The sequence below is a fragment of the Heterodontus francisci genome, chromosome 3 (assembly GCF_036365525.1).
Source record: "Heterodontus francisci isolate sHetFra1 chromosome 3, sHetFra1.hap1, whole genome shotgun sequence".
Lineage (NCBI taxonomy): Eukaryota > Metazoa > Chordata > Chondrichthyes > Heterodontiformes > Heterodontidae > Heterodontus > Heterodontus francisci.
The window spans coordinates 179,296,525-179,308,592 of NC_090373.1; the positions used below are offsets into that span (position 1 = coordinate 179,296,525).

At 43.0% G+C, this 12,068-nt stretch overlaps 1 protein-coding gene across 6 annotated transcripts in view; it reads right to left on the reverse strand.

Moving 5' to 3' along the window:
• Positions 1–12,068, reverse strand: part of daam2 (dishevelled associated activator of morphogenesis 2) — a 391,719-nt gene that overhangs the window by 77,585 nt on the left and 302,066 nt on the right. For all 6 annotated transcript variants that reach the window (XM_068027781.1, XM_068027780.1, XM_068027792.1 and 3 more), the window contains 4 exons: positions 11,048–11,154; positions 9,075–9,163; positions 5,354–5,522; positions 3,662–3,769 (listed from right to left, as the gene is read on the reverse strand). In XM_068027781.1, the coding sequence (XP_067883882.1) occupies positions 3,662–3,769; positions 5,354–5,522; positions 9,075–9,163; positions 11,048–11,154 (473 nt within the window). The remainder of the gene's footprint in view (positions 1–3,661; positions 3,770–5,353; positions 5,523–9,074; positions 9,164–11,047; positions 11,155–12,068) is intronic.

Consider the following 12,068-nt stretch of genomic DNA (forward strand, 5'->3'; position numbering starts at 1 on the left):
AACAATCCCCGTGATCCCCTGAGTGAGAATGTCAATTTAGTATCAATTAGCACTCAGGTCATGGGAAATTCTATGCTTAGGTTGGAGGCAAGACACTAAAGCTCACTCACTCAAATTCTGAAAATACACAGCAAATCTGGTAACATCTGAAAAAGAATAAAGTAGGTTAATGGGAGTAATTTTGTCTTTGGGTGATAAGAAAAACAGACACTATCGGATCAGACAGCTGTCATACATCCCTGCTGAAGTCAGTAGGAATGAAAATTGGGAGATATGTAACAGGCAACTGATTCGATAATGCCCACTATTGCCCAAAGTCAAAATTACTGTTGAAGCATTTATACCTGAAATAATTAATGTTTGCTCTCTTTCCAAATACTGAGGGACCTGTTGTGTAGCTAAAACCCAATCATTTACAGCCTTTACAACAATTTGCTGTTGCATTACATCTTTTTTAAAATTTGTTCATGAGATGTGGGCGTCGCTGGCCAGGCCAGCATTTAGTGCCCACCCCTAATTGCCTTTGAGAAGGTGGTGGTGAGTTGCCTTCTTGAAGCACTGCAGTCTCTCTGGTGCGGGTACAATCACAGTGCATTTAGGGAGGGAGTTCCAGGATTTTGATCCAGTGAAGGAACGGCGATATATTTCCAAGTCAGGATGGTGTGTGGCTCGGAGGGGAACCTGCAGATGGTGGTGTTCCCACACATCTGCTGTTCTTGTTCTTCTAGGTGGAAGAAGTCGCAGCTTTAGAAGATGCTGTCGAAGGAGACATGGTGAGTTGCTGCAGTGCATCTTGCAGATGCGTCAATGGTGGAGGGATTGAATGTTTAAGATGATGGATGGGGTGCCGATCAAACAGGCTGCTTCATCCTGGATGGGGTCGAGCTTCCTAAGTGTTGTTGGAACCGCACTCATCCAGGCAAGTGGAGAGTATTTCATCACACTCCTGACTTATGCCTTGCAGATGATAGACAGGCTTTGGAGAGTCAGAAGGTGGGTTAATATAATAAAAACAAGAAATTCTGGAAATACTCAGCAAGTCTGGAAGCATCTGTGGAGAGAGAAGCAGAGTTTACATTTCAGGTCAGTGACCCTTCTTCAGACGGTGGGCTACTCACTGCAGAATTTCCCGTCTCTGGCCTGCTGTTATAGCCACAGCATTTATGTGGCTGCTCCAGTTCAGTTTCTGGTCAATGGCAACCCCCAGAAAGTTGATAGTGGGGGATTCAGTGATGGTAATGCCATTGAATATCAAGGGGAGATGGTTAGATTCTCTCTTGTTGGAGATGGTCATTGGCTGGCACTTGTATGGTGCAAATGTTACGAACATACAAATATACGAATTAGGAGCAGAAGTAGGCCATTTGGCCCCTCTGGCCTGCTCCACCATACAATAAGATCATGGCTGATCTGCTCGTGTCTCGAATTCCACATTCCCATCTACCCATTATAACCTTTGATTCCCTTGCCTAACAAGAATCTATCTACCGTTGCCTTAAAATTATTCAATGACCGGCACAGTGGCGCAGTGGTTAGCACCGCAGCCTCACAGCTCCAGGGACCCGGGTTCGATTCTGAGTACTGCCTGTGCGGAGTTTGCAAGTTCTCCCTGTGTCTGCGTGGGTTTCCTCCGGGTGCTCCGGTTTCCTCCCACACGCCAAAGACTTGCAGGTTGATAGGTTAATTGGCCATTACAAATTGCCCCTCGTATAGGTAGGTGGTAGGGAAATATATAGGGACAGGTGGGGATGTGGTCGGAATATGGGATTAGTGTAGGATTAGTATAAATGGGTGGTTGATGGTCGGCACAGACTCGGTGGGCCGAAGGGCCTGTTTCAGTGCTGTATCTCTAAACTAAACTAAAGACCTTGCCTCCACCACCTTCTGAGGCAGAGAATTCCAAAATGAGGTAGACATGAATATAGGAGGTATGATCAGTAAGTTCACAGATGACACGAAAATTGGTGGTGTCGTAAATAGTGAGGAGGAAAGCCTTAGATTACAGGGAGATATAGATGGGCTGGTAAGATGGGCAGAGCAGTGACAAATGGAATTTAATCCTGAGAAGTGTGAGGTGATGCATTTTGAGAGGACTAACAAGGCAAGGGAATATGCACTGGGTGGAAGGACCCTCGGAAGTACAGAGGGACCTTGGTGTACTTGTCCATAGATCACTGAAGGTAGCAGCACAGGTAGATAAGGTGGTTAGGAAGGCATGTGGGATACTTGCCTTTATTAGCCGAGGCATAGAATATAAGAGCAGGGAGGTTATGATGGACCTGTATAAAACGCTAGTTCGGCCACACCTGGAGTACTGTGTACAGTTCTGGTCGCCACACTATAGAAAGGATGTGATTGCACTGGAGAGGGTGCAGAGGAGATTCACTAGGATGTTGCCTGGGCTGGAGCATTTCAGCAATGAAGAAAGACTGGATAGGCGAGGGTTATTTTCCTTAGAGCAGAGAAGGCTGAGGGGCGACCTGATTGAGGTATACAAAATTATGAGAGGCATAGATAGGGTAAATAGGAAGAAATTTTTTTTCCCTTAGCAGAGGTGTCAATACTCAGGGGGCATAGATTTAAGGTAAGGGGCAGGAGGTTTAGAGGGGATTTGAGGAAAAATCTTTTCATCCAGAGAGTGGTTGGAATCTGGAACACACTGCCTGAAGGGGTGGTAGAGGCAGGTATCCTCACAACATTTAAGAAGTATTTAGATGAGCACTTGAAACACCATAGTATACAAGACTACAGGCCAAGTGCTGGAAAATGGGTTTAGAATAGATAGGCTTAATGGTCGGTGCAGACATGGTGGGCCGAAGGGCCTGTTTCTGTGCTGTATAACTCTATGACTCTATAGTCGCACAACCCTCTGAGGGAAAAAGTTTCTCCTCATCTCTGTCCTAAAAGGGTGACCCCTAATTTTAAAACTGTGCCCCCTCATTCTGGGCTCCCCGACAAGAGGAAATATCCTATCCACGCCCACCTTGCCAAGACTGTTCAGGATCTTATATATATGTTACTTGCCACTTACCAGCCCAAGCCTGAATATTGTCCAGGTCTTGCTGCTTATGGATATGGTCTGCTTGAGTATCTGAGGAGTTGTGAATGGTACTAAATATGGTACAATCATTAGCGAACATTCTCACTTCTGACCTTATGATGGAGGGAAGGTCTTCAATATAGTAAAATGTCCCAGAAGGTTTTACACCCAGCAGGCAGAGACAGATGAGTTTTTTATTGATGTTTGTGCATATGAATTCTTGTACTCATGGTAATTCAAGTTCCCGCAGTGTCAATACGTTCTTCGATATCAAGCACTTCCAGGTCATATATGGCAAAGTTAAATGAAAGGCTTCCACTGCTTGATTCCAACAGTCTGTCCTCCCTCCAGTCTCAGTAGAACAACTTCTCTGCTGCACTAGTGTGATATTTTTGTTTCTCCCTACAGCCATCATTATGTCCATACTGAGCAAGAAGGCCAATTTTATTGCTACCTAGTGTGAAATTATGGACAGGTTTATGCTGTGGGTTCACATTTAATAGGTTCAGACTGCCCAATCTCATATAATGCAAGACCCCTGGAAGCATGTGTGAGGAGTAGACAACAGAGAACCACAAAACAAAATGGTCAGAAGATGCCCAGCTTTACAGGATCACTTACTTGACTTTGGCTGCATCTGGTACGTGAAGTAAGTCTAACTGAATGGTGAGAATCTCTGGGTAGCTCTTTTCAAATATCATGATCAAATAGTGCAACAGTGTGATGTTCCTGGAATTGAGAGACAAATGCACCATGAGAATTCTAAATTAGTCCTGGGGTGGGGAAGCACAGTGGGTCAAAGTTTAATAACTTCTTCACTAAAGGGCATTCAAGGACATTATCATTTCCCACAAGAATGCCAACGATTTACATGCATAGGACAGCTGAAATGACCCAAGTAGGGAAGAACATAGGGGAGGTAACCAAAAGCCAAAATGGTTGGCCAGAGAGATAGTCTTTCAGGAAACATTTGAAGATGGGGGAGAGAGGTTACAATGTAAAAACAAGGAAATTGTAGAGTGAAATGGTAAATGTTAAAGGATCTGTCACTTACAGTGAGCTGGACAGAGGGAAAGGACACTTGGCCAATTCGGGCTCTTAGAGTGCCTTCAGGCCATGATGGACACACACCTCACCCAGTTACAGATATAGGCACAGAAATTGATACTGAGGCAAACACAGTAACTCCAACAATTTGTATTTATACAGCATTTTTAATGTAATGAAACATTCAAAAGCACTTAGTAGAGGCAAAAAAAAAGAGACACTGAGATGTGAAGGGAAAAGGATTTGGCTATTGATCACAAGCAAGTTCAGAGGTAGAATTTAAATCAGCTTTTCGACGGGAGACAGGCAGATAGGTAGGGGTGAGGCCAGACTTGGGCTGCCGACTCTGGTTGCATATATTCCGAGAGGTTTCTACATGACCTCATACTTCCAAGACCCCAACTAGTCATACAACCTTTTACTTCCATCTCCAATATTTTTCTATCTAATAAATGAAAACATACAAAGAAAGTGAACAACACACAGTTGTTTTAATGATTTTTCAGCCAGAGATGAATTTGTAATTCCTAGAGACTCCAAGTCATTCCTAGAGGGTTGGTAACCCTAGGAAAGACATGAGTGAGTTGTTTCTTTTACATGGCTTTACCCAATGAAACCATGGCTTTTGGTCTCCTCAAAAAAGGAAAGGGCCTACCCAGCTGATATTTGGCCTCAAATACATGAGCTACAAGTAGAGGCTACAGAAACTCAGTTTGTTTGCATTAAGGTATTCAACACCCTTAAGGCTATCAATAAATTAAGCTTTGTCCATAACTCCGAGAACAAAAGGAAGAGGGCATGGGCTGAAGCTCAGAAGATGGAAGATGATTAGACAGATCAAACAGAAGGTGGCAAATGCTTGGAATGGACTTCCCAGAGAGATGGATGGGGACAGACAACATCAGTCTCTTTATAGGGAGAGCTGTAAAGACATTTAGGCAAGAAGATCAAATGTGGTAATATATTACATAGAATGTACAGTCATTCGGCCCAACTGGTCTATGCAGAAGTTTATGCTCCTCCCAAATGTCCTTCCACCCCTGTTCAGTGTAATCTTCTATTCCTTTTTCCCTTGTGTGTATCGATCTTCCCATTAAATGGAACTATGCTATTCACTTCATTTACTTGTGGTAGCGAGTTTCACATTCTAATCACTCCCTGAGTAAAAAAAAAAAATCTCCTGAATTCCCTATTGTGTATTTATTTTCAACATCTGTACCAAATAAACTGAACAGGTCATTTCCAGTTAGGCCATTTCTCTCATACCTGTCGATGCTTGATTTCGTATCTCCGATTTTGTTGAGGCTGGAAATTCTGAAGCCGAAAGCATTCCCCCTCTGGCCTTTGTTCATATAGTTTCCGAAGGCAAGGACAACCTCCAGGAGTTGCTTCAGCCTCTTGCTTCGACACAGCTCTTTGGATGCCAAAAGAATCACTGAAGTTGGGGGGCGGGGGAGGAGGGGTGGTGGGGACAAAGAAAGATTACAGTCACCTCTTTAAAACAAAATTCTTTGTGATTTCCAAGGAGCTTCCTCACTGTGACCAACTCAATGGTGCAGTGCCTGGACCTGTCATTTGCCACCTGGCCCACTTGGCTGGCAGGATGTATGTTTGCGAATGCAATTCAAACTGCCCATATATGTAGCTATCAAGCTCAGTTGTCTCGCCAGGGAGAGGTGCCAACCTTTCATATGCACATTAGGAGCAGGAACAGGCCATTCAGCACCTCAAGCCTGTTCTGCCATTCAATTAAATCACAGCTGATCTGTGTCTCAACTCTATTTACCTGCCTTAGCTCCATATCTCTTAACAGCTATATCTAACAAAAATCGACCAATCTCAGTATGGAAATTGCTCCCACAGGGTAGAAACACAGCATGGCTACTTCGGGTGGATCCTAGCTGTTCGCGATGTAAATAACATTAGCCGAGCCAGCAGAGGTGTACAATGTAGCAAAACAACGGACAATGTAAGAGTGACTCAATGCTTTGGTCGAACTCACTATCAAAGGTGCCTGAAAAGTGTTAGTTGGCTGGACAGGTTGGTAAAGGAGAGAGTGGTATGTGTAGCACATGAGGCCCAAGGATGTCCGATGTCATAGGTGGATGATCATCAGGGTCCATTACTACCCTCTACTACTTGGAAACATAATCTAGGCTGACACTCCAGAGCAGCACTGAGGGAGTGCTGCATTGTTAGAAGGACTGACTTTCAGATGAGCCAATAAACTGAGGACCTGTTGTAGTGAACTTTTATGGGTTCCATGGGGCAATTTGAAGAATGTTCTCCTGATCACAGAATAATACAGTGCAGAAGAGGCCCTTCGGCCCATCGAGTCTACACCGATGCATTAAAGACACCTGACCTGTCTACCTAATCCCATTTGCCAGCACTTGACCTGTAGCCTTGAATGTTATGACGTGCCAAGTGCTCATCCAGGTACTTTTTAAAGGATGTGAGGCAACCCGCCTCTACCAACCTCCTAGGCAGTGCATTCCAGACCGTCATCACCCTCTGGGTAAAAAAGTTCTTCATCCAATCCCCCTTAAACCTCCTGCCCCTCACCTTAAACTTGTGTCCCTTCGTAACTGATCCTTCAACTAAGGGGAACAGCTGCTCCCTATCCACACTGTCCATGCCCCTCATAATCTTGTACACCTTGATCAGGTCCTGATGCCCTGGGCAACATTACACTTTAACCAACATCGCCAATAGCACATTGACTGGTTTTCATCTCTTTTCCACCCTAATATATCCAATGTTTGAACTGCAATGGCGGTGTTCTACAACACGTCTTGGAGAGAATTGGCATGATACACAACATGGCCAAATGAAAGAGGCATACACATATTTGTAGAAGATTAGCAAGTCATGTCACATGAGGGGACTGAGGATGTTGACAAGGAGCTATCACAAGCTGAGTGGCCAATACTGGTAGAAGCATAGAGTCACTAAGCTCTGAGCGAATAGTCTTTCCATAGGATGTTTTTTTAAAATATAAAAACATTTTTTTTGTGTGCTGATTATAGTCATTTCAAAAGTAGAGATAACTATGTATTGCTAAAACAATTCAAACTACCACAATCCTGCTCCCCTGCCCCACCGTGCCCTCACCCAATCTCTGGAATTCCCTCCTTAAAACTTTGCATCACTCTACCTCTCTTTCCTCCTTTAAGATGCTCCTTAAAACCTACTTCTTTGATGAAGCTTCTGATCATCTGGCCTTAATAAGGGTTATAAATATAATCCGAGCATCAAATTATGTTTGATAATGCTTGTGTTTGTTTGACTTAATGATGCTATATAAACGCACGTTCTTGTTATCCACTTGCAAAGTACAATAATTTTGTGCCTCGGCTAACCCTGTGGCAAAGCAATCCGTGTACTAACAACCTTCAGTGTAAAGAATTTCCCTAACCTTTCTCCTCACTCTGCTGATGACACTTTTCAAAGTGCAAAATTTGCTGATGATACCAAATTTGGAGGAGTGATCATCAGACTAGTAATGCAGAATAGCAAGGAACGAAATAAGGTAGAGCATCTAGATAGGAAAAAGGCTAATTTCAACGTGATGAGAAGGGATCTAGCCAGGGTAAAATGGAACCAAAGACTGACAGGAAGAGCAGTATCGGAACAATGGGTTATCTTTAAGGAAGAGATGCTTCGGGTACTGGCTAGATACTTTCCAATAAGGACGAAAGGTAAGGGAACCAAAAACAGGGCTCCTTGGATGACGAGGGAGATAGAGATTATGATGAAACAAAAAAGAGGGTGTATGACACATGTCAGGTGAATATCTCAAGCGAAAACCAGGCCATATAAAATAAGTTGAGGGGAAGAGGAAAATAAAACTGGCAAAGAGAGAATATGAGAATAGAATGGCAGTCAATATAAAAGGGAACCCAAAAATCTTCTACTGGCATGTAAATAGTAAGCGGATAGTAAGAGGTGGAGCGGAGTGGGGCCTATTAGGGACAAAGATGGTAATAAATGCTTAGAGGTGCAGAGCAAGGCTAATATTGCATCAGTGTTCACTAAGGAAACGGAATCTGATGAAATATCGGTAGAAGAGCAGAAAGTAGAGGCAATGGATAGGGTAAAAATTAAGAGGGAGGATACTGGAAAGGCTTAAGGTAGATAAGTCACCTGGTCCGGATGGCTTGCATCCCAGGTTGCTAAAGGAAGTGGGGATAGAGATAGTGGAAGGACTTGCAATAATCTTCCAATCTTCCCTGGAGACACGGGATTGGGAGAACGGCAAATGTGAAACCCTTATTCAAGAAACGGTGTAAGGACAGTCCTAGCAACCACGGGCTTGTTAGTTTAACATCAGTGGTGGGTAAGGTTTTAGAAATAATAATCAGAGAAAAAAATCAACTGACACTCAGAGAGGTTCGAGTTAATTAAGGATAGCCAGCATGGATTTGTAAAAGGCAGATCATGCTTGACTAATATAATTTAATTTTTTGATGAAGTAAGAAAAAAGGTTGATGAAGGGAATGTGGTGGATGTTGTTTATATGGATTTTAAGGAAACATTTAATAAGGTGCCACATAAAAGGCTGGTTAACAAAATTGAGGGTCATGGAATAGGAGGGCCACTATCCAATTTCAATTTAAAAAAATAGGCTTAAAGACAGAAAACAGCGAGTCGTAGTAAATGGTTGCTTTTCAAACTGGAGGTTGGTACACAGTCGTGTTCCCCAAGGGTCAGTGCTGGGACCACTGCTTTTTTGCTGTATATAAAATGACTTGGATCTTGGAGCTAGGACATAGCCTCCTTCAGTAGCAGAGTGCAGAGTATTTATCCAATGATTTACTACTTGCTGAAAATGTGTGTGCACTGACCAGACCCTCTAGAAAAACAAGCGGCAAGTGAAGCTCCACAGCTGCTCGACCCCACGCCAGCAGGCCAGTTAAATGTTATTCCACAAAAAAAGTTTCAATGTGTAAATATTTATCCAGACTGACCTCTACAACAGCCTTACCTTCAATCTTTGGCTTTGCTTCTGCGAGTCGCTCAGCAAATTTCTTCTTGAAGAATAAAGCTTGCAGGCGCTGTTGGTAATGGTCGATTCTGTGGAATTAATGAACAGAATGCATTTATGTCCATCAGCTGGTTTAATTCCAGTTGGTAATGTCAGCGACAGTGAGTGATCCTGCTCAGGCTAGCAGGATCATAAGACACAATGCTTTTACGATTCCGTTACATATCGCACACAGAGGAAACAGTTCCCGAGATTTCACCTTTGCTCTGATTGTTTTGCAGCCCTCTCATTGTCTTTATCATCTTCAGACCTTAGTTGTCTTTACAAGATTCTCCCACTCCACTCTGTCTTGCTCGCCATCATTTTGGAGCCTGTTTACACAACTTTTTCATTCTTCTAATGCCCTTTCGTAGCATGACTGAGACGATATCTTGCATGTCATGCAGCATGCATTACCAGTTTCCAGCTCTTTTTAATCCATTCTCAGGCTATTAAACCCATTCACAGTTTCACCTTGTACTAATGTCTGGCACATTTAACTGACGACCTTCCTCTCTCCTCCCCTCTCATCTCTTCATTCTATCGGTCAGTAAAGGGAATGGCCTATCTGTTTTCCTGCTCCAATTGAAAAATTTGCCTATCTTATGAAGAAAAGAATTAACAGCTTGCATTTATATAGCGTTTTTCACCACCGGATGTCTCAAAGCACTTTATAGCCAGTGAAGTAGGTTTTTTTTAAGTGCAGTCTCTGTTGTAATTTTCTTTTTTAAAAGAAATTCTTTTTTTATTTTCTTATTTTAAAATTAAATATTTTAAAAGTAAATGTATAAATCTTGGTGGACCTGCTGTGCACTCCCAGCGCTGAACTCTGTCTAATTTTAATGTAGCCTTTCTGTTGGATAGCTGCGCTCACTGGGGAGCAACAAGGGGTGGTTTGGGCAGTGGATTGGTGCTACTGTAGCTTGGGATGACAGGGGCACAGATTCATTTTCTATATTTCCCCGTTGCATTGAGTTTCCAATCTTTCCTATGCCACAATTTTCCAAGTGGAACATAGGAACAGGGGAGGCCATTCAGCTCCTCGAGTCTGCTACTCCATTAGATCATGGCATATCTGTATAGTAATTCCATCTACCCGCCTTGGTTCTGTAACCCTTGATACGCTTGCCTAACAAAAGTCTAGCCGCCTCATTTTGAAATTTTTAACTGACTCAGCAGTTTTTTGGGGGAGACAGTTCCAGATTTCCACTACTCTTTGTGTGACAAAGTGCTTCCTGACATCACCCCTGAACGGCCAAGCTCTAATGTTAAGATTATGCTACTTTGTTCTGGACTACCCCACCAGAGGAAAGAGTTTCTCTCTATCTACCCTATCAACTCCTTTAATCATCTTCAATTAGATCATCCTTAATCTTCTACACTCAAGTGAATACTAGCACTGTCTGCACAATCTGTCCTCATAGTTTAAACCTTTTAACCCCAATATCATTCTTTTGTATTTTGCACAAATGCAGGTGAATAAACCCAGGAGGCATCCCAGCAGCATGTGCATGAGCAGCATAGGTCAAAGCCTGGAAGTTCTTCACCACCTCATTCTCCGACAGCATATATGTGCAGTCAGAAAAAGAACAAAGAAATTAAAGAAAGTGGAAGAGAGACAAAAAGATAACAAACAGAAAAGTACAGACAAAAGATCATTACATAGGCCTTCCCTGGCAATAAAGAAACTTTGAACAAAAAAGGCCATTCAGCCCATCAACCTGGCTCCTTCCTCCATACCGTGTGCCATTTAATCTCCTGAGAGAACATTACCAATAATCCCTGATCCCCTAAAGGTCATCAAGTTAAACTCATCCATCTTCATATCTCCATTATTTGACACTTGGTCCTTGGCTCAAGATAAACAGCTTTCAACACCATACAGCACCATGTTTAATCTTATCCCCTTGCGCTGAGAGTCTGTATTGACGAACCTGCTCATCTCGTAAAGGAAGCGGTCCGCCCTCGCCATGCGGTCAATCTCATGTTTGTGCTCCTCCAGTAGGTCGATGTCGCTCTTCTCGGGGACGAACTTGAGGAGCTGGGAAGGAAGTCATTACAGCAATTAAGTTCAAGGAACGAATGACCTCCTTAATTCTATTGCAAAATAATTAATACGGTAAGCCATCTGATTCCAGTTCCATTTACCAGAGATTGTTGGCCTGAAGCAGACAAGGTACAATCCTAACAGCTGTCCCTGTACGGCTTACTTCCTGTCATCAGATATCAAATAATGGTTCCTTTTGTATCGAAGAAGCTGCTGAGCATTTCCGAACTGTTGCATCTAACGACCTTTAAAGGATATGACACCAACTCTACTGCTACACATCATCATTCAGTGTTCATTAGTCACTAATATCCACAGCAACCATGAGTGAAAATATAGCAAATAATTCCATTTGGTCATGTTGAGATTAAATCATTGGAAGAGTTATGGTTCTGAGGACTCTTTCAGTTGATAAGGTTTGACCAGTTAGGTTAACTTGGTAGTAGGAGGGAAGGGATTCGGTTTGGGAATGCCAATGGACTAATGATACTGACAATCATAAGCAGGATTAAATCAGAGCAACGCACTTTACTTTGCATTGAAAGCTGGGGAGAAAGTCATCCTCCAATCCCATTCAGTTGCTGAGATCTAAGTGGAGTTAATATCTGTTAGAATTATGTCTAGAGCTGATCACCGGCATGGCTATGCCTGGCTATTGATCTGGATCCCTGGATATAGTCTAGTTGTTGTGAGCTGATAGGACCAGGACTGGCTCTCAGGCTGAATCCCCTGGCCTTGGTCTTGTTGTTGTGAGCTGATAGAACCAGGACCTGCTATTGGGTTGGGGCTTCTGGTCCTAGTCCCAATGATGTGGGCTGGACAGGACCAGGGGCTGCTGCCTGTATTTGGAAGCTGATTTTATTTCATGTTGGCCTTATGCTGGTACTGAAACAGATAAGATGCAATCG